This window comes from Parasteatoda tepidariorum, chromosome 6 (assembly GCF_982258835.1).
Source record: "Parasteatoda tepidariorum strain Cologne lab strain chromosome 6, Ptep-v5.0, whole genome shotgun sequence".
Lineage (NCBI taxonomy): Eukaryota > Metazoa > Arthropoda > Arachnida > Araneae > Theridiidae > Parasteatoda > Parasteatoda tepidariorum.
In genome coordinates, this window is record NC_141760.1 from 34,118,280 (window position 1) to 34,144,384 (window position 26,105).

At 29.0% G+C, this 26,105-nt stretch overlaps 1 protein-coding gene across 1 annotated transcript in view; it reads right to left on the reverse strand.

Moving 5' to 3' along the window:
• Window positions 1-1,085: 1,085 nt before the first annotated feature.
• Window positions 1,086-26,105, reverse strand: part of GEFmeso (Guanine nucleotide exchange factor in mesoderm) — a 43,662-nt gene continuing 18,642 nt past the window's right edge. Inside the window, exons 2-16 of the mRNA XM_087166805.1 lie at window positions 21,820-22,058; window positions 21,100-21,450; window positions 14,528-14,628; window positions 14,228-14,344; window positions 13,759-13,816; window positions 13,170-13,262; window positions 12,422-12,583; window positions 12,128-12,283; window positions 11,067-11,162; window positions 10,277-10,406; window positions 8,140-8,259; window positions 7,434-7,444; window positions 5,539-5,562; window positions 5,356-5,439; window positions 1,086-5,221 (exon numbers count right to left, since the gene is read on the reverse strand). Of these exons, the coding sequence (XP_087022931.1) occupies window positions 2,933-5,221; window positions 5,356-5,439; window positions 5,539-5,562; window positions 7,434-7,444; window positions 8,140-8,259; window positions 10,277-10,406; window positions 11,067-11,162; window positions 12,128-12,283; window positions 12,422-12,583; window positions 13,170-13,262; window positions 13,759-13,816; window positions 14,228-14,344; window positions 14,528-14,628; window positions 21,100-21,450; window positions 21,820-22,058 (4,031 nt within the window). The 3' untranslated portion in view covers window positions 1,086-2,932. The remainder of the gene's footprint in view (window positions 5,222-5,355; window positions 5,440-5,538; window positions 5,563-7,433; window positions 7,445-8,139; window positions 8,260-10,276; window positions 10,407-11,066; window positions 11,163-12,127; window positions 12,284-12,421; window positions 12,584-13,169; window positions 13,263-13,758; window positions 13,817-14,227; window positions 14,345-14,527; window positions 14,629-21,099; window positions 21,451-21,819; window positions 22,059-26,105) is intronic.

Below are 26,105 nucleotides of genomic sequence, written 5' to 3' on the forward strand. Positions count from 1 at the left end.
TCATAAATACAAAGCAATGAATTAATTCATTTAACAAATATTTGTTTACATAATGGGATGTATACATGTTGATATGCATTTTTAATATATATATGTCCATATGTCTGCCAATTAATATAATTAAAAAGGAAGTTTCTCTCAAACACTGTTAAGGCATGCAAAGAATAGCAAGTATTTCATATACAACAGGTAAATAAATTCCTTTATATCAAAAAGTGCTTTTTATGTACACACATTAATAATTTGCTGAGAGAAGTGATACATTTAAGAAAAATGAGAAAGTATCTATAATAAAGTATTATACAATACAAGGTGTTGGTTACCAAAATCTTTAGAATTTATATTTTGAAGCAAATTTGAACTATATAGACTACAAGAGAAAAAAAAAAACATTGTTTCAAAGACATGTTTTTTTTAAAAATATATATACTATATGGATGTCATTTTAATGCACTCTATTTTGGGTTTTGTATATAGTAAAATGTAGAAGCATGGTGAGAACTGTTTAATTGGGAGTATGATAGCTATACAAATAAAGAATATATATTTAAAAATATCATGGGAAGTTTCGAGCTAACAGCATTTTACTAACACAAGTATTATGTTTACAAACAAAACTGCTTTATGTTAGTTCACCTCATACTTAAAATATAGTAGTAGTTACGAAAACCCACTTTCCTATATCTTATTTTTAATATGAGTCTGATTAACCATTTAGAAAAACTGCTAACTGTCACTTATGGATGCAGACATGTAACTAATTTATTTTCATGTGCCAACAATTTTTGGTGAAAATGTTTCGTCACTTCTGATATGGAATTTTTAATTGTACAGGAATCTAGGATTTTCAAGTTTTTCCCTCGTCTACACCCCTTCTAGATTGGGAAGAAATGTTTATCAATTGCTCTACACTTGATGGTGAAAGGATAATTACATAATTTAAGCAATTTTTTTTTCTGTAACTATTAATGTGAGTCCTTAGTACAAGTTTTGATACTCAGCACCTATTAATTACTATTATATATTTTACCTTATTACAATTGAGTAAAAGTTAAGTTTAAAATAACTGAAACTATTTAGCCTGGTTGTTGCAATAATTTTAAAAATTTTAATGAATTCAAGAAAACTAGTATGACTTAAGCATCAAGGCAGTTGAAAGCTGCAAAATCAAATTTTGCTTCAAGATTACAAAATAATGATGTGTGTACAAATATATTATAGATAAATAATATACAAAAGCTATGACTAGAGAAAAAACAATAAAATTATGTCACTAAATCAAGAGCTGCAACATACATCACATTTGTAGACAATAAATACAAAAACAAATATGATCTATAGCTGTGAACTACTGTAGAAAATGCAAAATTTACAATAAATTATAGAAAAACATCATTTCTTTATACAAAGTAATCATATGTACATTTAAGTTAAAATTTTTACAAGAAAATAAATTTAATTTTAAAATAACTGCCAAAAACTATAAGGCTTTCAATAAGTATAAAAAAAATGCACTTCAGGTGGAAAAAGTACCTGAAATTTGATACAAAAAATAATTTTAATATCAATTATTACTAATAATCATGGATAATTTTACAATAATTTTTTTTAAAAATAAAGGATAACTCACGCCTAAAGCTGCATTAAGTAATTGCACATTTTCACAAAACATTTTGTTTGCATTCCAGTTCCACAAATTTAGAAAATTCTTGGTTTAAAAATATACATATTTCATAAATTATAACTAAGCACAATTTAAAAATAAAAGGTTTAAATTATGTAAATTTTTTTATTGAATAATTCATTCAAAATTGAAGAAAGTAACACATAATTTAATAACCAGATTAAGAGAAGCTTTATATAGATTTTGCATAACTATTATGTTATTACTGACTAGTAGTTGCAATGACGTCTCAGAAACATTTACCTGAACATAAAACAGCCTCACTACCACAAAAATGATTATTCAATATGAATATTTCCATTGCTTAACACCCAACTTTCAATTGTTTTTGGGAAGAAAAAAAAACAATAAAAATAGTTCAGATGTTAAATTAAACAAGGAAAATTATTATGAAATTTATTGTTTGATACATATTTCTTTCTTAGAAACAACAATAGCTTAGATGCTTGTTTTATGATAGAATGTAAATATATTATAATTGTATATTAATAAAAATTCTAAGCAAATTTGTTTTAAATTTACTAAAAATATAAAAGAAATTAAAAAATATTATGTTTTAAACATTAAAAATGGTCAAAAATTGTAACATTTTATCAAATTTGAAATAAGAAATGATTTAATTAGTGAAAAAATGCACATACAACTGTTCTAATCTGAATTCAAATTCTATTTGAATGGGGAATCTGGAGAAAATGGAGAAACATAAGAAAAGGGTCAATATTTTGTTATAAAACGTTCAAAATATAATTCTTAAAGTAGCAATAACTTTTAAAATATGTAAATACAAAATAAATTTTTACAAAATTATGATTAAAAAAAATTCAAACATAGCAAAACGATATTACATTTTAATAAATTAGTATAAATTCAGTTTTAAATTTAATAACATTTTAAAGAATAGAAGCTACAGAATGTTTTTCTGTTTTACATAAAAAGTTTTTTTTTAAAAAAAGGAGAAGAAAGAAAAAAAAGAGATCAATATTTTTTTCTCCTTTTTCTGATTGATTGATCTTAACTTAGAATTCCATCAATTAATATCATAATTTCTTTTGAAGAGGAAAAAAAAAAAAACTACTAGCTGCACTTCAGACAACAGATTATGAACAATGAGCTGTTTAGGAAGATATGGAAGTTTAAAGAAATATCACATCACATTAAAGCACATTTTTAAAACTTTCAGTTTCTAAGAAGCACAAGTTTTGCATTTCAATGGAGTTTGCAAAGGCACAGATTTATTGGCAAATTTGTTTAAGCTTGTCCCTCACCTTGAAGTTTTTCAACAACATGTTTCACCCATCCTTTAACACGTGGAGGACTTTTAGAGTTCTGCATTCCATTTGGTTTTGAAACTTTATGTATAGTCTCCATCACTGTGTTTACTGTAGATGCAGAATGCTCAGAGCTGGTTTCACTTTCTTCGAAGTCTTTACTTAATACTAGTGTTCCCCACCTATCCCCATCTAGTTTTTTATGGGCTGTGCCCTTCAGATTGTTGATGACAGCAGCATTTTCCTCATTTTGGAGCTTAACTTTGTCTTCCAGAAAGCGCAACCTGTCCAATATTGCTTGGTTGACTCGACGCGCACACATAACTTTAGGGGAAGAAGGAGAAAGCGCACCAGAATCACCATTGTGATACCCATTAAGTTCAACATTTTGCTTTTCAACCGATATTTCAGAAGTAAAACATGCCATTAACTTTGGATGCTCAATGGCACTGAAATCCGCATCTTCGGGGTCACTGTAAATAGCCGAATCGCGAAACAAGTCGTGCGCGAGAGCGTTTTCGATAGCATCGAATGTCCTTTCGTAATAGCTATCTGCAGACGTATCACTAGCTTCTGATACAGTGTCTTCTCCGTCCAATTTAGGAAATTCAGAATCAATCTCCGCCACACCATTTCTGTCACAGTCACTGGAAGACATTATTGTGGAAGACTCTGAGAAAAGGCTGTCAGGTCTAAGGTCTTTAAACATTTTTGGTGGTAAGATATACTTTGGCACGCTGTATTCGGATTCTAGAGGCTGAGCCATTCGAGCTCCAATTAAAGAACTCTCAGATTTATAACTAGCCATTGACACCTTTTCTTTTTTGAAGCCAGGCTTCCTCTCTAATTTTAAATCGTGCTTCTTTTTGTGCTTCATCATAGATGAATAGGCTTTTGCCACAGAATGAGCTAATTTGGCAGTAAAAAGTCTAGGGCTAAGTTCATTTTCAGTTTTTATACTTGAATGACTACTGGATCTTTTAAAGCTACTGAGTTCAATTTTAGCACGTTCTGGACTTGCATGCTGTGAGGAAGGGCTCAAACTTGCTTTCAAGCCAGCAATCTTGGAGCCCATGTTTGTGAACAAGTGCTTCAAAGTAGCGTATTTGGAGGCAGCCTGGTGATATATTTTAAGTTCTGGGTGAATACTATGAACATTTTCCAAACTTATAGCGGGAGTGTTTGTGCAACCAGTTGTAGTGTCAGGCTCATATGAATCTTTCTGGGATAAAAAATATTCAGAACCAGCACAGTGAGAGTAGTCTAAAACAACATAGTCTAAATCATCCCCAAAATCAGCTTGGGATGGTTTGTCGGAAGCAATAGTAAAAGGCCTTTGCTCGCTATGCAAAGCTCTAGGACCATCTAAACGTATCCTAAGTCGAGACACACTTGCTTCAGTGGAATTTTTATTTTCATTGGTGCTTTCAATGTTTTCAGATACAAGTTGGAAGCTCCGCGGTAGAGACCCACTTTTCTTACCACCATCTGCCATGTGTTCTTGCTGTTGCTTCAACCAGGCAGCAGGAGTTGTGGGACTCTCGTCCTTCAGTTCAGATGGAAAAACACTTAAACCATTAGGCGGTAAACAAGATCGTTTAGATTTTGATTTTGGCTCACTGTTGGATGAGGAATGATATTTAAATGAAATGTTGTGATGCAATGATGCAACTCTAGCCTTTGCCATGCCAGTGAAGGACTGGACACGGCGAATGGCTGAATTTTGCTTCCAGGAACTAATTGAACTACTACTTTCAGAATCGGGATCCTTCGTTTGATCACATTTAGAGTCTCCATTTATTTCAACACAAGTTTTATCACTTTTCTCTTCGATGTCCGATTGACCAGCATTGTTATTTCTGGTCAGTATGTTTCCATTTTGCATGTCTCTGGTGGCGTAAGAGTGAGCATAAAAAAAAGTTACATATTCACCACTGTTATCAAACATTTCGTCCGACACCTCCGAATATGTTCTATCACGATATGAAAGAGAAGGGGGGTAATATTCTGAACGTTTCTTCAAATCCAGATCCTCATTTTCCGTATCAGTCGTTTCCTCAGGAACACTGTTCCAGGTCCTCCATGATGGTCTAAACCTCCTTTCTTTGTTAGCCGATCTTTGGGACAGAGAAGGTTCCGGAAGACTGTGTCTTGCTCTGGAGCTTCTGTTGAAAGGAACATTAGACTCTGCAGTTGAAGAACAATCGGAAAGATGATCTCTGTGGATCAGATGCCCTATAAACCATCTTTTCTTATGACGTACATCTTCCTGTAAAATTAAAGTAAGCAAATTAAATACTTGATAACTCTTTTAAATTATACATGAACTATTTTCACAAAACAGAAATTTGTATGAGTGCTTTGTAAAATTTTTTATGAGCACAATTAAGAGAACTTCATTACCTGACTTTTTGTCCACGAAGATTTGTCGTTCAAACTTTCATGACTATCAGTATGCTCTTTTTTGTGCCTTCCATTCGACATATTCTACAAAAAAAAAAAATAATAATTATTTAATTAATCTTATAATGAAAGTCATAAAATATATAGACAATAATGGAAAATAAAAATAAAACCACAACTTACATTTTTATTCACAGTACTATCACTCTAAAGGAGGAAGGAAAAAAATAAAATAAATTACTGTAAATAAATTTATCAATAAAATTCATTATTTATAAAACATAATTATTCATGAACACTTGCTTCAGTACACAAATCACTATTTAATTAGAATTTTATTTAAAAAGGTTGCTAACTAAAATGAGTTATGCATTGAAACAATTGAATGCAATTATTGGGAAATGAAGCCTGGGTTATAATACCATGAGTAGGACTGGGCAATGTTAAGATTTTGGTACTGCTGTGCATCAATATCACGATACATCGTGATGTTTCATCAAATTAATGTTTCACACTTGATATTGCACAATTTCTAATTCTTGCTTTTTTGATTCATTGACTAAGGCAATTGTATTCTAGTAATAAACTAAACCATCAGCAACTTTACCAAAAATACTATGAATTTGTCGAGTTATAAACAATTAATTAGGTTTTTAAAAAATAAAAAATGGATTGAGAACCAGACAAAACTGCTGACACCAAAAGGTACATACTTTCCGGGCCCCCACCCTCTTAAATTTCATTCATTGTTATCAATTTCTATTAAGAAAAAAAAAAGAAATGCATAAAAAAGTAAAACAAATAATTTCATAAAAATAAAATATTAAAAATTTATAATCAGTAAATTGCATTTTTTAAAACAAACATTGCATTCCTTATATTTTCTAACAAAAATTATTTTTTCTCCATAATTAAAGACGATGTTTCTACAAAATCGCGGTTTAAAAACTATAAACCGCTAGATTGATTGTAAAAAAAATCAACATCAGAGAAATTTAACAAGTAAAAGAAAGCACGCTTCCTTAACTAAAAATTCAACAATTCAATTCTCGATTACACCGGGACTCATCATGTCAACAAAAAGATGAGTCATGATGAAAGAAACTTGGGGCAAAGATAATGATCATTGCCACAGTTATTACTATTCAATTACGATCCGAAAGACGAAAATGCTTTTTGTGTGAGCTCCCGGTGAACGATATCATGGTTGAGAGAAGTGCTCTTCACACGCACTTGAAACTATCGGGGACAATCGAAGTGGACTATCAGGAACAATGCTCATCCTCATGTATGTAAACATCGATGTCAAGAATATATAAGGAAACACGCATTGTGGTAAATGGTAATCTCCTATGATTGAAAAATTGTCAATATAAACATTCAGATCAGCGATGATTGCATAATATCGATATTTTCCACTGCATGAATGTATCACCCAGTCCTAACCATTGGCAAATTATTATTTTTAAACAAATAAGGTAATAAAGAAAGCAATTTATTTACTCCAAAAGGATAATGACAAAAAAATTTTATGAAATTATTGAAATGCATAAAAATATTTAGAGAATAACACTATAAAGTAAACAAATAAGGAAAGAATTCAAAAGCAAATTTTCACAATAATTCTCAAACTCAATTTTAAGAGCAATGTGCAAACACTGATATATTAACAAAATTCAAATGAAACTATCCTTTATGCATCATTAAAAATTGCAAAACTAAATTTTCTCCCCAGTTCATATATATAAAAAAAGCTAAACCTTATATTTAAAAAATATGCTCAAATGTAAAATATCAATAAAAATGCTGAAGTTTCTTCATTTTTTAATAACTTGAAATGAATATTGCTGTTGAGACATATCAATTACTTTTAAGCTTAAGTAAACTTATCCTTTCGAAGCAATTAATATGCATAAATCTATTTATTATCTTAAATTTATTTTATTAATACTTTTAAGGAAAAGTAAAATAATTTTTGTTAAAATTCCATACAGACTCTATACTCTTAGTAAAAATAAACAACTTTCTAAATTAAACAAAATAAAAAATACAATACCAAAACAGCACTATTAGCATACCTTTTTGACACCTGCATAAAAAGAAGCAAAAATTAGAACAAAAATTAAAACTATCCAATTTATTAACAAAATATCCATAATTAAAAGTATCATTAGAGTAATTAAAAAATAAACAATAGTCAAGAAAAATTATATAGATAAAATTCATACATCTTTAGAACTATTAGACATAATTTTTAAGTATGTTTTAATATTATACAGTACAGAACCCGTTATACGAAAATCAGAAAACCAAAAAACCGGAACAAAATTCGATTAGTTTTCCCGCCATTCAAAAAAAAATAATTTTTTTTTTTCCTCATTAGATTTTATGAATTTTTTGTTCTTTTTTTGAAAGATGTTTACCTTACCATCATTTTGGAAATAATCATTAGTGTACTACTTCATCGTTTTTTCTTCTTTTTAAGATTATTTTTAAAAAATGTTTTTTTTTTTAGTTGGGTTTAACTATAAAAAAACGGCTTTTTGTAGAGATTGAGAAAACAGGAAAAATCAGTTATCCGGAATATCGATGGTCCCAATCGTTCCAGATAATCGGTTCCCTACTGTACTTAATTTATACAAAAACGCTCAGTAGTTTTAGAGACTTTTTTTTTTAAAAATAAAAAGGGAGTAAAAATTAAACCATTTATGATATTGTCAAAAAGCAATTTTAGAAAGATTTTAAAAAATTATTTTTGTAACTATATTTATTGTTATAATTTACCTTTTTTCAGTTTCAGGTTGCGATTGATGTTTAATTCAGACTTCCTTCTCTCTTGCTTTCGTTTCTCTAGATATTCAGGAGCTGACAGCAGTCGCTTGGTGGTGCTTTTTTCAGCAGAGTCTATAATAGATGGAAATTTCTAAGATTAAATATATATGATAAATTATTTGTACAGAAATAAACTATTTGTATTATAATAAAACACAAATTAAAATAAAACACACCAAAGAAAATAAGCTATTTAAGTACCATATATTGCGGTGTATAAATAGCCCTCCTATTCTGCTATAGCAAATTTTTGGTATGTTGGGTGTATAAGTAACTGAAAAATCCAAATATGAAAATTTTTAAAATTAAAAAACATTTAAAAAAATTGAGTTATAATCAAAATGATTATTAAGTAGAATCCATTGCAGAGAGGGATTTGAAATACAACACAGATGATGTTCTGGAATCTTTAAATTTGTAGCTTTATGGTACGTTTTAAAAGTTTCCATTTGTGTTATGTTTCTTGAAATGTTCTTTAATAAATTATCTTAAATTTCCTTAATTTTTTATTATGTAATTTAAAATATTCTATAATATATAAAATATTCTATAATATCTATAATATTATAAAATATTTTTTATGTTTTTAAAATAAAATCTATATATGTAAAGAAAATACATATAAAGAAAAAAAAGTACAATTAATTGTATATAACATAAATATAGTTTTTGAAAGTGTTAAAATGTTGCAGTACTATTTATGTCTATTTTATTGTTTATAATGCATTGATATTTCCCGATCATCAAATGTCGGTCTTTATTGTTAGTGTATAAGTAGATTCCCTGATTTTCTTACTATTTGGGGTTTTAAAAAGTTGCCTAATACACCAGGATATACGATAAGTGTGAAACTTCTCTTAGAGCAATAGACAGGCATATTAGCAGATGCTGCAATATTAAATTATTAACTACCAGTTTAATTTAAAGTTAATGGTTTATTTTGTTATAAAAAACTAAGTTAAGGAGCTGTCTATAAATCTAAGAAGGAGGAGGTTCTTTAAATTGAGACAGTTGGTGACAAAGAAGGAGAGGCATGACATGTGGTTAAGTGTAACCTCACACATTTCAGTTAAAATTAAAACAATTGAAAACAGTACAATAAATATATATTTTTTCCTTCAAATTTAACATTTTAAAAAAAGCACATATCTAACTATTATTGTTATGCTATCATTGTTATTATAACAGATTGCGTAAGTTCAAAAATAAAATTTGAAGTATGACCTATAACTAGTTTTGATCTCCTAGTATACATTTATGTAAAGTAGCATAACATGTGACAAGGGAGGTAAGAGGGTAAGGTAAGTGCGGCATTTTATGACAAAGGGAAAAAAGGGGTGAAAAGTATTAAGAAAAGGGAATTTATAGATGACCCCTTTGTAACATCCATTTCTAATTCTTTCAATCTTCTGTGTTCAGTTAAAAAATTAAATGCTTTAAAAAAATTAAAAAAAAAAAAAAAAAAACATTAGGAGATACATATTGACTAAATAGATAAGTTATTTATCCCTGGTGATAATAAGATAAAGCTAGTGAGTAAAAAAATTATCATGTTTTAGAAATGGACAAAAAGTAGGTTGGTATCCCTGCAACCATTCAGATAATAAAAAATAACAACATGAATGAATAACAGGAGCAATGCCTTTAGACTTTGTTGAATTAAGGAATCTCAAAAGAAGGAATTTCAAAAAAAAAAAAAAAAAAAAGAGAGCAAAATTAAATAATTATAATTAATTTAGGGTATATTAGAAATGTTTTCATTAGAAGTTTTTTATAACTCCTTTACACATAACAAAAAAAATCTTATTAAATAGATCAATTAAAATTAAACTTAGAAATAAAGTTACAATACAAAAATCTTACAGTTCAAAAAATAGACTTTCTGTTAATTTTAAATTGCCTGGTAAAATTTTGCAGTTTCCTGAAATTTAAAATATGCTGCTTTGCTTTTTAAGTATGTTAAATGGTTTTTTAACTAAACATATTTGAAAATACAAGTTATTAAGCATGACTTTATAAAAATCTTAATTTTCGATGAAATATAGAAACATGAAAATGAACACGCTTAAGATGCAAAAAAAAAACATACCATCTTGCTTACTCTGACCCAATTCCATCACCAGTTGACGTGCATGAGATGGTATAACAGCATTGTAATTCTCCAGAATAACTCTTTTCAGTTGGAGACACCACTCTCGTTTTTGTTCTAAATTACGTGCCTGTTCAAAGTTCAAATCAAATATTAATAATATATTATATGGGTTTATTACATGAAGAATGTTATTAAAATTAAAAATTACAATAATTATTGCATCAATATCTCTATGCATATTTAAATATCTGTTCCATGACAGGCACATTGCATTTCTTATTAATTACCTAAAGACAATAAATTATTTTCATGCAGAGTTCATTAAAATTTTGAAAATGTAGAAACACTAATATAAATTCAATTAGTTGTTAACTTTTAAATCTGGCAATTATGAATAAAATAATCATTATAATACAGATTAAAAAATGTTTCAATACAGGTGAGCTAAAGTTGTTTTTATTATAATTAATTTGATGGTTTTAATCAACATTTTAAGACTAATAAAAGTTTCGTTAACCAAGTTTGTAAGAAAGAGTAGGTAAGCAACCAAAATAAGAAGGTAGAGTCGACAAATTTAATACATTGAAAACTATAAATATTGAACAATTTTCAAGTAATGTGAATGTTTACACAAATATAAATATAATAGGATCTCATAAAATCATTAAGTTGTAGTTTTGCAGACAATAATTTGATATGAAAATAGCAATTCCAAGCAACATTAAATTAAATACATATTTTTTTTAACACTTGTTATATCCATAATATTTAAAATTGTTTTAGTTACCTGGAATGTATATTGATATCTTGGATTGTCGAATGGTATGACATGAAAGCACAGAGGTTCCCCTTGAATGCTTTCGATGAGCATCAAATTTGAACACTGAAATATATATAAAATAGCTTGAATAGAATTTCAAAATAAACAAAGAATATTTTTAAAAATTTTGTTATCCAATATATAACAATGTAGAACTAATATAAAAACAACTGTAAAGGAAAAAAACTATTATGATTTTTTTAAAGGTTATTCTAGATACTTATAAGATTTTCTATATATTATCTTTTACATTATCTTACTCTCAGGAATTTTTCATAGTTTAACTAGTAAATAAGTCAAAATGAAAACAAATGCCACAAGCATGAAAGCTTTAAGGCATTACTCTCAAAAGAAATACTCTTTTAAATCACATATGAACAAAAGGAAAATTAAATATGGAAATTAAATATTAAGGAAATTTTTTAACTATTTAAGTTTTATTTGAAAATTTTAATCTAGAAATTATACTATTTTCAATTTTTGAAAAGTCTCTTTAAAAAACCTTGCACAAAATGGAGACATTTTTTTACCTTAAATACTATAAAGTTGAGGAATACACTGACATTATCATCCTTGCCTTGTAATAGCAAATCATGGATTTGAAATAGCAAATAAAAATATGACAATCAAAATGTAAACTAAAATAAATCTATGACAAAAAGATTTACTTAACAAATATTTATGATTTTGATTGAAAATCAAAATACATGAATGGCTGAACTACTTCACTAATGACATACTAACAGAATATTAAGATGTTAATGAGAAAAAACTATCTAAACATCATAAACGTAATACAAATTAATTGATTCTCCAGAAAAGTGAACAGAATGAAAAAGAGTAAAAAATATCTGAGGAAAGAAAAAAAATATAAAAATAAATAAAAACTAAAAGAATATTCAATAACAGTATCATGCATTACAATTACTTTAATATAAAATTACAACTTTAATGCTCCCAAACATAAATGACATGTCTTTAAAAACATATAACATGCGTTTAAAAATTTAGATTAATCTAAGCATTACCATAATATGAGTCTTGTAACTCAATATTCCTTCTTCTTTCTTCTTTGCAATCAATAACATTTTATCAAAGAGGAAGAGATGTCTTAATGCCTTTGCTCTATACATGCGAAAAGCTCCTTCAGCTACTAACTCACCATAGGTTGTTAAATCTTGCCCCTACAAAAAATATGTTCCCATTTTAAGAATAAAATTTGCGATGATAAAAATCAAAATATTATCCTATTTACATTTGATAACCAAAATAGAATGTATCATCCAGATATATATTTCTAAAACCAAAAGAGCTATCCTTACCTCCCATCCATAAAGCAAACTTTGAATCTCTTGAACTCTTACAGCGTGTTCATGCTTACGCTTCATATCGTTGATATGGTAGGCAATTCCAGTCATAACAGATAATGCGTTTTTAACATCACAGTAGCCATCACATTCTTTATTAGCATGTTTAACCATATTCTAAACAATAAAAGAAACATATTCATATTAAAAATATGAAAGCTTTTAATATGTGTTAAATTTTAAAAGTAATTAAATCATATTGAAAACTTAAAAAAAAAAAAAAAAAAAAAATTTAATAGGATCATATTTTTCACAATTAAACATTGAACTTTTATAAAGGATCAAATTTTTAATAACTATTAAGGAATATTGAAAGTTTGACACATATAAAGTAATCAACTAAAACCAGACACTTAAATCAAATTTGTAATAACAGAATAAAGTTTACATGAATTAATTTAATGAATTTAAGTCTTCAAATAAAGTTATTTTTATGATTGAAAATATATAGTTTTAGCCCAAGCAAAAGTAGCCACTCTTGTTTTTACTAATGATTGTAACATATTTTTTCTAATATCAACAGGAAAATCACTCATAGGATTTTAATTAATGATTAATGCATAATATTTCCAGTGATATTATATTTCTAAATTATATATTTCCAGTAAACTATATTTTTAACTTCTTTAATGCACCTTGTTAAACAAAATTGAATCTATGATTATTTTTTTCGTAAATATAAGTAAAATAAAACAAAATTCACCTGCAATAATAAATGATACTTAAGAATCCTTTGAACAGGCTTTAGTAGAAATGAACCTAGAGGAAGACTATGTTGAAGGGCCATTTGACGTTCCTGCAAATAATAAATACATGAAATTAACAAATCAAGAATATTAAGTAAACCAAAATAGATATTTCAATTAACAAAACGGTGACACTGTTTTAATAATATAGTGATAAATGTTTACAACAGTTTCAATTTAGAAAGGAATTAAATTTAAGAAGAAGCATTATAGAACTGTACATAAATTCATATAACATCTTTCTTACAAAATTTAGAGTCCTATTAAAGAAATTCATATGAATTTCCCATTTAAGCTCATAAAAAAAAAACACTACTCCTTTTTGCAAGTTTTCAATTAAGAATTTATAATAAGAAAAATTTTATTGTCTTAAAACATTTTTTTTAACAAGTCTGAAACAGATTCTTAAAATACTAAACCAGACTTTTTTAGAAACTTAAATAAACTGTCAGTTGCTGAGAGAAAAATTTTATTAAACAATTTTTTTCAGCTTTTAACATTACTTTTTTCCACAACATTCAGAGTAACAACCAAATAAAAACTCACTTTAAATATTTCAGCAGTTTCACAATTTCCCATGAGTTCAGTCAAAATAGAAACAGTCCTGAAATTATAGTTTACATTTAAATTTATGCCATTAATACAAAATAATAAAGCATTAAAAGGCTAAAAATTTTTGAGAAAAAATTATTAAATTATTATTTAAGAAATTGTATGTAAACAGTTTAGCTATTAAGCCGATGAAAATCTAAATTCTGTATACACCCACATTAGACAAAATGGAAAAAACCAAATTGCCTTGCAGCAAAGAATGCAAGTTTTCCACTGAATGAAGTTTTTAAGTTCAATTAAATGGTTAAAAACTTTGTATTCAATTAAGTGGCTAAAAACTTTGTATTCAATTAAGTGGTTAAAAACTTGGTATAGGTAAACAATTTCAAAGTAAAAGTACACTTAAGACACAAAACATTAACTATAATTTAATAAAGTTAAGAAAAAATAATTATTATCTTACCTAGGATAATTTGTACAATATTGGGTATAAACTTCAAAACCAGTGCTGTTTTTTACAAAACACCTAGCAACAGCTACGGGATCCAGCCCACAAGATTCCAATTCAGTTAAAAACAAGCTGAAAAAATTTAATATAAACTAAGAGCTAAGAAATATATAAGTATACATTTATATAAATGTCAATGATTATTTAGTTTAAGAGATATTAAAACAATAAGTAAGTAGAAAATAATCAGAATAAAAAAAATATTAAAATTAAGTCAATCCTGAAAATAATGAAATATTGGGAAATAAACATTACCTATTAAATCTATAAATATCTTCAATATTACTAAATAGTTCTTCTAAATATTGTTGACTAATTTTAGCTTCTTCTGCATTTCCAATATGCTTAAGATAACCCTATAAAGGAAAAAAAGATCTCAGTTGGGATTGAATTTAAGAAAAATTGAAGACAAAATAAAACACACAAAATATTTACATTAATTTATTTTTGTAATTTTAATATATACATGATTAAATGTTAAATGTCTTAGGAAATCGAATTTAACTTTTGGCATCTAGTTTAAAGATTTCAAACACACTCCCTACAAAATATTTAAACAAAAACCTATTATAACAGTTTGTTTGGTAAACATTAAAAAAGAAGCTAAAACACAACTACGGCATTGACCTCAGTGTAAGAACACCCTTTCCAGAAGAAGAAATTAAGAGAGAGAGAAAAAAATTATCTATTTGGCACCAGTCCATGTTTTGAGGAAGCTTTGGTACCAAAAGGCACTTAGTCGGTAAAAAACACTCACATTTTCGAAAGAGTAAGAATATAATAATTTGAACAAGGGCACATTTAAACTTAAATGATTTAACGCAAATGTATGTATGCCAATAAAGTTTTCGACTCATGAATTCATTTTAGTTTGTAATATGGTTGATGAAGCACAACAAATACACAGCCCCAAGGCAAAATGTAGATGGAGAAAAAAAGTAGAACCTGGATAAGAAGAAATTTCGTTTCATCTCTTCGTTTTTAATAAAACTAACGAAATTTGATATTAATTAAATTTTTAAATTTATATATATTCTTGATAAAAAAAAAAACTAAACATAGTATTACTCATAATTAACAAAACTATCTATATAGAAAGTTTAGAGCACAGTTTATGAAACAGAATTTTCCAAACAAGGAAATTAATTTCAGATAAACCAGTTTTAGAAATAAAAAGTCTCCAAAATTAAATAAATAGATTTATTTGCTTGTCTTTAAACACTAAAAGGTATTTAAATATTATGCTCTTAGTAATGGAGTTTTTAGCATGTAGCTTAAGCATTAAAATTGCTTACTGCTGAAAATGTCATATTTTGAAATATTTAATTAAAAAACAACAGTTGTTTGTCATTAGATAATTTTACAAAAGCAAAGATCTGTTATTCTTCTTTCCATTTCGTAACATGTTGGCTTCTGACAAATTTGCAATCTTGTGATAATTCTGAATGATTAAAAAAATAACAAAGTTAAAAAAAAATTTAAATTAATAAAAACGGAAGACGAATGTGTGTGTGCTTTTTTAAAATTAAATTAAGGCGAAATATTGGGATAATAGGACCTTGAATGGATATGGAAAATAATAGCTCGGATAGACATGCCCATAACATTTTCCTTCAAAATGAATGTTAAGGTTATTCAGGCAATAAACGAGAAAGAAAAATGCGTGACCATTTGTACTTTGCCGACTGCAAAACGATGGAGGGGAGTTGTTGAGATGATGGAAGCACGCAAAGGGAAAGGTTTGTTATTTTGCACCTGCAGATAAACACGAGGGGAGGAATAAAACATTGTGTGCGCTTGATAAACAGCTGGAAAGATCAAAGATGCGCTGCTAAGATCACACTTACGTCATGTTCTGATATAAGATTCTACGCCGATTGCATAAGAAAACAGAACCTGTCAAGAGAGCTACAACAGAAGAATTTGAACGCCTTATATGTGAATGAAATGCTATGAATGTTAACGAAATGAAATCCAATTAGATGCGGTGGAATTGAACGGTATATAAATTTAGAAGAGAGAAAAATACTTTTAACTTGGGTGGTGGCAAACCTGTCAATGTCCAAAAATGGGACGTTCAAAGCTGCCAAACAGGAAGTTCAACCTTTCAACAATATTTATAGTGGTAATAAAATTTTGTAAGTAAATATTGCAAGCCAGGATTTAAAAAGATTAGAATTGCCAATCAGCTTTTAATACGTACACATCTTTGAATTACTTAAATGTCGTGGAAGGCATCTTTTGGGGTAAGATGATAAGAAATTATTAATCGATCAAATATAAATAGACCCCATTTCACAGAAACGTTAAATTTTTTAGTTAAATGTTAGACGAAACAAGTTTTTTTTTTGTCTTTAATTTACTTCTATATTTTTTTTTTCACGACAGAAAATCTTAAATAAGAAAAGTATAGTTATATTTAGTTTACAGAAAACTGAGTGAGAAAATGGAAGATGAATTGTCAAGATATAAAATCCACCATTCTGCGTCAAACGTAAATAATACCAAATCTAGGTAAGCAGAGCGAAACGGTGTTACAAACTAAATCTGACGGGAGTTGACGAAAATATGAGGAAAGATAACGAGGGGTATTTTAAGTTCCTGGGCTTGTATTTAAAATGAATAGGGCGAATTCTTTGAAAGAAATAGAGGAATAAAAAATAAATTAATAAATATTATTAACAGAAAAATAGGAATAATAATCGTATGAAATTTCGTGAAGAAAAGTTAATTCGATGAATAACATCAAAGAATATCATAATTTTCGGATTATCATCACAAGATCACCCGCTGTATATCTTAGCTTCTAAATGAATCCAATTTCAAACTAGGTTATCATGAAATTATGTAAACTATAATATAGATATAACGTCGCCACTAATTACAGAGTCGATTAACTCTCTCGCCAAGGTATCTTAAAACTTTCAATTTCTCACGTATAAATGATAAATCACGTCGTTACTGGAGTAAAAAAACATGGTGCCTATCAATCTTCGCCGCCAAGTAGATAAATGCCACATTTTTTCCGTTCTTCGAAGCTTAATTAACCGCAGATGTTTTACGATCACGACAACATACCTGTGTGACGTCATGAGTATATTGGGGAACAAAAGAATCCGGCTGCCAAATAAAGTTCCGCCCATTATACTTGTTTGCACATTAGATTGGAATTGGTGATGATTGAAACATAAAATGATGTACCAATCAAAAGAGTTAAAAACAAACAAGATCGTAAAAAGTAATGGAAGGTTAGATCTGGCGTTATAAAACACCACTTGTAGCAGATTGAGAAATCATTAAAAGATAGCAATATCAACCTTAATTCGATTGATACCAGTGGAATTTCCAATAAAACCTATTACACTCCAGCATTTTACGGTGAAACGTGGAATATCACTGATAAGTTAAGAAATAATTCGAACCTTGGGGAGAAAATGCTACGTTAAAAATAGCCAATTTCGTTTTTTATTTTTTTCCCTTACCTCCCATAAAGAATTTACTTTTATTGAAACCTTTTAATCTTGTAAAATAATAAATTAACAAGTTAAGAAAATGTGAGTTTGTTTGGAAACTCAGTAAATTTAAAATTTAAGAATGTGATCGAAAAACGAGCTTAAAAAGTTAATAAAAAAATAAACGACTAGAATTTTTTTTCTTCTTTGATACTTTTCAGTTAGCAGGCGCAAGCGAAATGTAGACTTCCGCCGACTCTTATTTTATTTATGAAAATTATTATTTTTTTAATAAAATAAAAAAACTTTAAATTCAACATTAGAGAAACAATACAATAAAGCAAAAGAATTCGAAAATAGGCGTAGTAGATCAGATAGAATTTTTAAAAAGAAAAAATAAAAAAAACGCGTATTTAAAATTTTGCGCTATTTGACACACATAAATTATTGTAAAGACAACAAATCTGAATTAAATAAACTTGGGTCCTAAATTGATCGTTAATATACAATTTAAAAATAATTAATTGTAAATTCACATTTAAACAAACTTGACCTCCCTCAAAAGACAAGTTAAATTTTTATTTGCACTGAAGAGGATTTTTTTTTTTAAAAATTAAATGAAGTATCGAAATTTATAAATAACACTAATTGAAAATTAATATTTGCACAAAAAAATTTAATGCACCATTTGAAAAAATAATTATTACTCCTCTCAGATTTTGATGCACTTATAACACACGCCTGAATAAGTTTCAATTACATTTTCTAAACGTCATCGCATCGCTTCCTTGATTTAATTCCTATATACATTGCGCATTGGTTTCCTTAAGAACTCATTATCTTAATTCTAACGGAACAAATTTTTAAATTTTCCTAAGCCGCTGAAAGCAGAGTAAAAAATAAAGAATAAGACGTAGGAAAAAAGTGGCAATTGACATTCTTTTAAAATATATTACGCAAATCAAGCCAGAGAGTGAAAACGAAGTCAAGCACAGATGAATGCTAATGAAGAAGGGACACACGATCGACATATTAAAAACCTTAACCCAAATCTATTTCATCACAAGGCAAAAAAAAGTTGTTGTTTTTTATGAAGTTGATGTACGGCATGGCATCAAGTGAAAAGTTGGGAATCGGATCTTTTTTAACAACGGAAAACTGGTGGTTCTACTACCATAAAAAATTATTTTCCAAGGAATTTAAAATAATAAATTAAATTAAATCAGGTTAACACAACATTAAAAAGGTAACACAAATAGAAATGGATCAACAATTTTGACTTCATATTTTATGCAAAACGAAACAGTTTAAATAAGTTAGAAATTTTTAAGACAAACATTGTAAGTTCGCCACTTAATTATTATTATGTATTTATTGTTATTTCATTTTTTCGAGAATGAACACTGTTATAGACTTCAGCAAAACAATATAATTTCATTAAAGTTAAAAATAAAATAAATAAATAAAAATTAACATGCTTTGAACAACACAACACTCATTTTGAGTTCTTGTCTCGCAGACTTGAAACTTAAAATTCGATGAAATAAGTTCCAGGCAACAAAAGTTATTTTTAATAAAGTTTCCAAAGAGTCAGCATTAACTAAAATAAATCAATTAAATTATAAATGCGATGTAAATGTAAAGTATTGTTATAAAATTCATGAATTTACTATGAATACAAAAATTTTGTAGGTGGTCTAGTCCTAGTCCACTTATTGTAGTAGATGGTGTTTAGAAGTACTCAATGCATCCAGCTTGGAGTAGTTCAAGGTACAATTTTGTCACTAGATCAGTCAAGGTGCAAAAAATTGGTATTACAGAATAATGTTTCCAACCAAACTTAATGATGTTTTTAAATTTTAGTAAAGTGCCATAAAGTTTCCAAACATTGGGGGGGGGGGGGTAAAAAGTAGAAAATCAAACTAAATTTCCCTTATCAAAGGCATAAAAGATCTGAAATGACCTACAATTCAACAGATAGTAACTGTTCTTACAGGTAATAACTATACATACTGAATGCAGAGGTTCTCTTCTACTAGGTCACACTCTGTAGTCTGCACAGAGTCTCATTAAGAATCATCGATGCTTGAACGATATTATGATTTAATTGAACTAAAAACAGCGAAAGTTATTTCAGAATTGATGCTACGTTCAAATATATTTAATTTTTCAGAACATCGTAACAAAAGGTTATTGTTCTTCGTTTAATTTGAACCGAATTGTTTCGACGCGTTCCCTGAATTTGCTACATGTTTGCTTTAGGCATTAAATGGTAAATTTAATCGCATTAAACTGTGACTCTTGTCTTAGCATACTTTTAAAAAGATTAAATTTTGATATCGTATAAATCGCATTTAAAGATTAAATAATCGTATTTAAATATTAAATACGATTCTAAGTGACACGACTTCTCCAATTTTAGGAGGAGACTAACATTTCTAATGATTTAACTTGAAGTAAGCCAACGATTTTAGTTTAAGATTTTGCACCCTCACGTCGCATTCCGCATGCTCAGGTATGTTAAAGCTGTTTTTCGAAGCTCTGTCGCAAAGAGAAATAAAGCCATAGTTTAAGTGCCTTCCTTACACTTGAAGCACTGAGATGAATTTATACAACATATATAATCTTGCCATAAAGAATTATCTGGGCTACAACCAACACCTCCTAGAATAAGGAAGGCCTCAGCACGGATCAATTTAGTAGTCCGATGTGACGAAGTTAACTGCGCAGTTGATTAAAAATAAGAAAGATGTCATTACGTTCGGGGTACTAAGCTGCGCAGTGGTTAAAAATACGAAATATGTCATTACGTTTGGACTACTAAAGGATATTTATGGTAACCCGTGCAGAGGCCTACTCTTTTCTAGGAGGTGTTGCTACAACAGACAAATAACCTAAATATTTTAAAATTCATTAAACTGTTTTAAAAATCGCCAATTTGGCGACATTTTCCCACCTAAATGAAAATTATCAAAATTACTGCCGTATTCTCAGTTTTTGCAAATTTTTATGAGCCCAGGTAATGTAGCAAGGAAGTAAGTTTTTAAATAATAAAAAATTAGACTACTAACGCTTTTAATTTTCACATAACTGTGGCTTTTCTCCATACTGACGTTTCACGCCATTTTCAAACTAAGCGTAGACAGCGCTAGCTTTAGATAGGCTAAATTTTACCTAACAGTCACGAGTAACAGTTGCTAACTCACAGCAGTTATAAAAATAGCATATTATTCGTAAAAAAAGCATCAATTCATATTACGACAGAGCCTTCGAAAAACAGTCTTAAGATCTGCGCAGTACCTACGCTACGATATGCTACGTGAGCGTGGAAAATCTCTCTAATAAACCAATTACAGGTATTTAATATAAACATACCTCGATAATTTCGTTTAGGTCACGAACATAGGTTTTTTCAGTGTCCACAATCTCGAGGACCACTCTGTCTGTGTGACTAAGATTCGGGTCGACCCAACGAGGCCTGTTACTGACTGGTCCACCCGTGGTTGATGTTCCGGAGCCAACGCCGCTCGACCCATCACGGGGCGGCCCCACCCGACTGCTGGCATCTTCATTGTAGTGATTGTCATCGTCGTCATCATCATCGTCCAAAGATTCGATGCTGGCGAGATAGGATTTCTTCACATCCAGGCTGTTGCGAGGCAGTGAGGAGGATGAGGAACTTGATGAGGAAGAGACAGAACTGCTACTCAGGGGTCGTTTCTTTTCCTGCGAATAAAAATGCGCAAAACATGAAAAAAATAATAACAATATTTACAGTACAAAGTAATTGAGACAAAATGTAAAAATATTTATTTCCCTAAACCAGGGAAGGCCAAACTACGGCCTGCGGGCCAATTTTGGCCCGTCGGACGGTTTATCCGGCCCGCGAATATAATTTTAACTTGTTAATGATAACTAAATAGCCGAAATATAGTTACTTAATATTTTAATGATACCTATCGTTGTATAAAGTAAAAGAACACGTTTTGTAGAGAAGGACATTAAAAAATAAATAAATAAAAAAACAGGTGTAAGGATTCCCATAAACGAAAAAAGAAATAAATAAATTTGAATGTAGGTAAAAAAAGAAATTACCTGAAAAGCACTGTCGGAGTAGCTGCGTTTGCTGTATGCTCGAATGGGGCGGTGTCCTGTAAAGGGTGCCTTCTTCCCTCCTCCTGGATCACAAGGGGGAGGACCGGAAGCCGGATGTGAGGAAGGTGCAGAATGTTGTTCACTAGATGGAGCGCCGGAAGTGCCATTTTCAAGGGTGTTTTTCGCCACAATCGTGTCGAACATATCCAGTAGACTCGATGATAAGTCTACCGATGTACCTGCAAAAAGAAACCATATTTTGAATTCCCTGGTAGTCAGTCAAAAATTATTTTAATACAAAATTAAAAATATATTTTTAACATTTTCAAGAAGAAAAAAAATATATACGATTTGTGATAGTCTCCAATAAAAAAATAAATAAAAACATGTTTCAAGTTTTAAACAATGCTTTTTTTTTCTTACTTTTATTTAATGAAAATAGATTGATTTTTAATTAGTTTTAGCACAACTGCTTATTTTTCTCAAGTTCATATACTCTAGTTTTTAGGAGATTTAATACAAAATTATTGAGAAAAAAAAATCCCTCATTCCTTATTGGTGAACTATGAGGTTTTAAGAACATGTTGAAAAATTAGGAACAGGTCTAGATTTTAAATAACATCCGAGTAAACTTATATCCATATTTTTATTTTCGATCAATTCTAAAATAATTTTCCAGTTATTAAAAAAAAAATTATGACTTAAAATGCACTCAATATCCACTGGACATAAGAGTTCTATTTTGGATACTGACATTTTCAATTTTGTGTTTACAACTTTTTTTTTAATTAACACACATATGTTCAACACTTCCTTGCACACTTTTCAGACAAATACTTTATTTTTAATCAAATATCCTAAGATATCTTTAACATCTAAGGATTAAGATTTGATAAAAATGAATAAAAGAAACATTTTACTGAGCTCAAATTGAATAGCAAACCGCTATCAATTTAAAAGTAAATTCCTAGAGATCCTTTGCTAAAAAAAGTAACAAAATTATTTATAAACAACTATAGAATTTAAGGTTATACGATGAGCCTCTGCAAATGGTATCGAAAATATAGGAAGTGCAAGAGAAAGATATAAATATAGACAAACATCATACCCTCAAAAAAATGTACTGATAAAAACTGCCGAATCATCTTTTTTTCCCGATATACTATGCAAATCCCCTAGTAACAGCTCGAAATTCGCATTACAGTTCAAGCAACTCCCAGATATTTTTTCCCCTTTGTCAGCGGTAAGATTTTATTTATGCAACAGTACAAGATGAATATGTCACGAACACGGAAGTTATTTTTCAAGTCGTAAATATTGGCTTTTTCTTCGGCGTTCAACTTTTTTTTCCCTACAAAGTTAGCCGCATCAGCTAAAAAGAAATTTTTTTTTTTTTTTGGCTGGATACGGTGCGTAAAATAGCAGTTTCTAGTTTCTTTTAGAAACTGAAGTCGCATCTAACCACTGTTGTTTTCACTTCATAGTAAAAGAAACATTGACTTAAATAAGTTTTTAATTAATTAAGAACTTATATACATATTTGAGGAACACAATCCTTTCAAGAAGACAGCAGAAGAAAAAAATGATTTTCAGGGGTGGTAACGAATCTAGTGCTAAGGGGTCATTCACATATTAAGTAAGCGCCTAACGGGGAAGGAGGCTTGGGATTTGCAAATTTTTGTTGACAAAGAGAAGGGGAGTTTGAGGAATGCTTAATCAAGACATAAAAAAAACCCTTATTTTCAAGAAAAGCAACAACAACAAAAAATTTTTTAACGAAATATTACGCGTGGAAAAGTTTCAATTGTGGACTAAAAGTTGAATTCGGGAAGGAAAATAGTGGCGAAAATTTCTTCGAGAGTTTTAACAACAAAAGATTCATAAAGAATATTCAACTCAAATTTTTAGAAAATGAATTAAACCGCAAACTTTGTCTCATGCAATTTTATACCCCTCCCTCAATTAGCAGTTTTAGGTTAACTGCCCTCTCTCCTTAACTAGTTTACTACAGTGAAAGTTATAGCAAAAACTAAGGGGTGTTACAACTTCTCATGTAAGCATGGGATAAAGTTTGTTACGTGCTATCTTTTCCTGACAAAGGGGTAGGAGAGCAAATTGCAAAATATATTAATGTTTCATTTATATATTTAAACGGCCCCCTATATAAGTGGATTAAAACATTATTTAGTGTAGTAATAATGATAATTCGGTTAGAAACTGAAGGCAAAGAAAAAGTATCGAATTAAAAAAAAAAACAAGTTTTATCCACTTCGTTTTTTTTATGTATAAAATTAAATTATGGCTGGTTTTTAACGTTTTCGGTGCAACTTTATATATTTTTACTTTATTTATTTTTTATTATATGTACATTTTCCACGTTTACATAATTTTTTAACCTTAGTAATATTTGAACTTTAGTAGTTTTGAACACGTTTTGGTGGGAAAAAATTTCTTCCAACAAAATTTCGAAAAATTTAAATCTCTCCAAGCAATAGTAGTTCCCCTACACTTCCGGATTATAAAGTTATAATTCCGATGTTTTCTTAAAGTTCATTGAAATTAGTTTTAGAGTTTTATCTTATACTAATTCTGTAGCCTTTAGCAGCACAGAGACCATTCGTAAGTCTTGCATCCTAACTAGTGTAATCATTAACTAGGTTTCCCAGTTAATGATTACACTAGTTTTAATTACAAAACTAGAAATAAACATAACAACGACACAATCTAAAGTGACATATTCTCCTCCAATCATTCCAGTGCACTACGAAATAAAAAGAAAAACGATACATTTTAAGCAACTGATACAACAAAGATGTTTTTAGAATTCTTCAAAAGATAATACAATTTATCAATAGTACTGTTATCGAAAAGAGGACACTTGATGTAAAGTAAAGAAAGGGAGAAAAAATTCCATAAAGCACATTCTCAAACTAGGTGTGCTCAAAAATCTATCTACACAGAATGACTTATCGAGTTACAAAAATTCAATAATAATTAAATAAATATGGAGAAAATACAGTAAGATTCGGTGAGTTGCGAGGTGGTTAGGTCCGCTGCATACCTAATTTCCAGTTTTTCAATCCATTAAAATGAACTAGATAACACAGACGCAATTAATCTCGGGGGTAACGAATAAGAAAGTCACTGGAGCAAAACACACCGACAACCATAAGATTTAAGTAACTATCATTATTAATGTATAGTTTTACTACACTATTTTACAAATAATTAAATTTTTAAAAAAAGGGGTAATGAATGAAAAAAGTGTGAATGAAAATGAAATGAGTGAAAATTCATTTTAAGTTTTAACAAATTGAGCATGGATGTCAACTGCCTTATTCAGACTAACACCCGACAATCGTAAAAAGAAATCTCAATTACAATAAATCACGTAACTTTTAATACGAAGCGCTTCGAATGTAATTTCGGGATTTTTCAATTTTCTTTTAAGAGCACACACTTTCAATTTCAGAAGGCCAAAGTTATAAAAGAGAGATAACTAACCTTGGCAAAGTTGTGGTAATATAACCATGCATGCAGCTTATTAACTACGCCAATTCTTCGAATGGATTTAAAAGAATCGTCTTTTTCCTAGCAGCTGGTATTAACACTGTTTGAACAAATACGGCTGAGTTAATAAATCCACGACTCCAAATAGTCTAAGATAAAACGGTTATCTAAAATGTACCGTTAAACAGGCAGGGACATCATTTTCATAGTAGGAAATGATCTTGAAATGGTTATTTTTACGAAAACATTTTAATTGCCGGATGAAACACCGAGAAACAATGCATAATAATTTTAACATTAAATACCTAAATATCAACACCAGAGATAAAGGGGGGGGGAAACTCAAGTTATTAACGTTCGAAAATGAATGAAAATAGTTTAAAAAGTTTTCGACCAAAAATAAATCACACAAAAAGAAAAAATCAACAGAAAAATTATATATTTATGTAAAGAATGATCGAAATTGACAAAATTATTCAAAAATCAACAGTGACACATTTGATAGTAAATTAACAATTTTGAAAATAAATGAATACAATTAGAAAAAGATTTAAATCATAATTTAAGCCCAGGAATGATAAAGTTATCATAAACATGGGAGATGGCCAAGGAATATGGACAAATACTTCCCCAGATCTGTGTTCAACTAAAATAGAACAATGACTAACTCAAATTCAACTATAATTGGAAGAAAAAATCATAATACAGTTTCTTAAAACATTTAAGGCAAAAATGAAAATTAAATCAATCAGTTAGAAATTTCTCGCAAACTTACT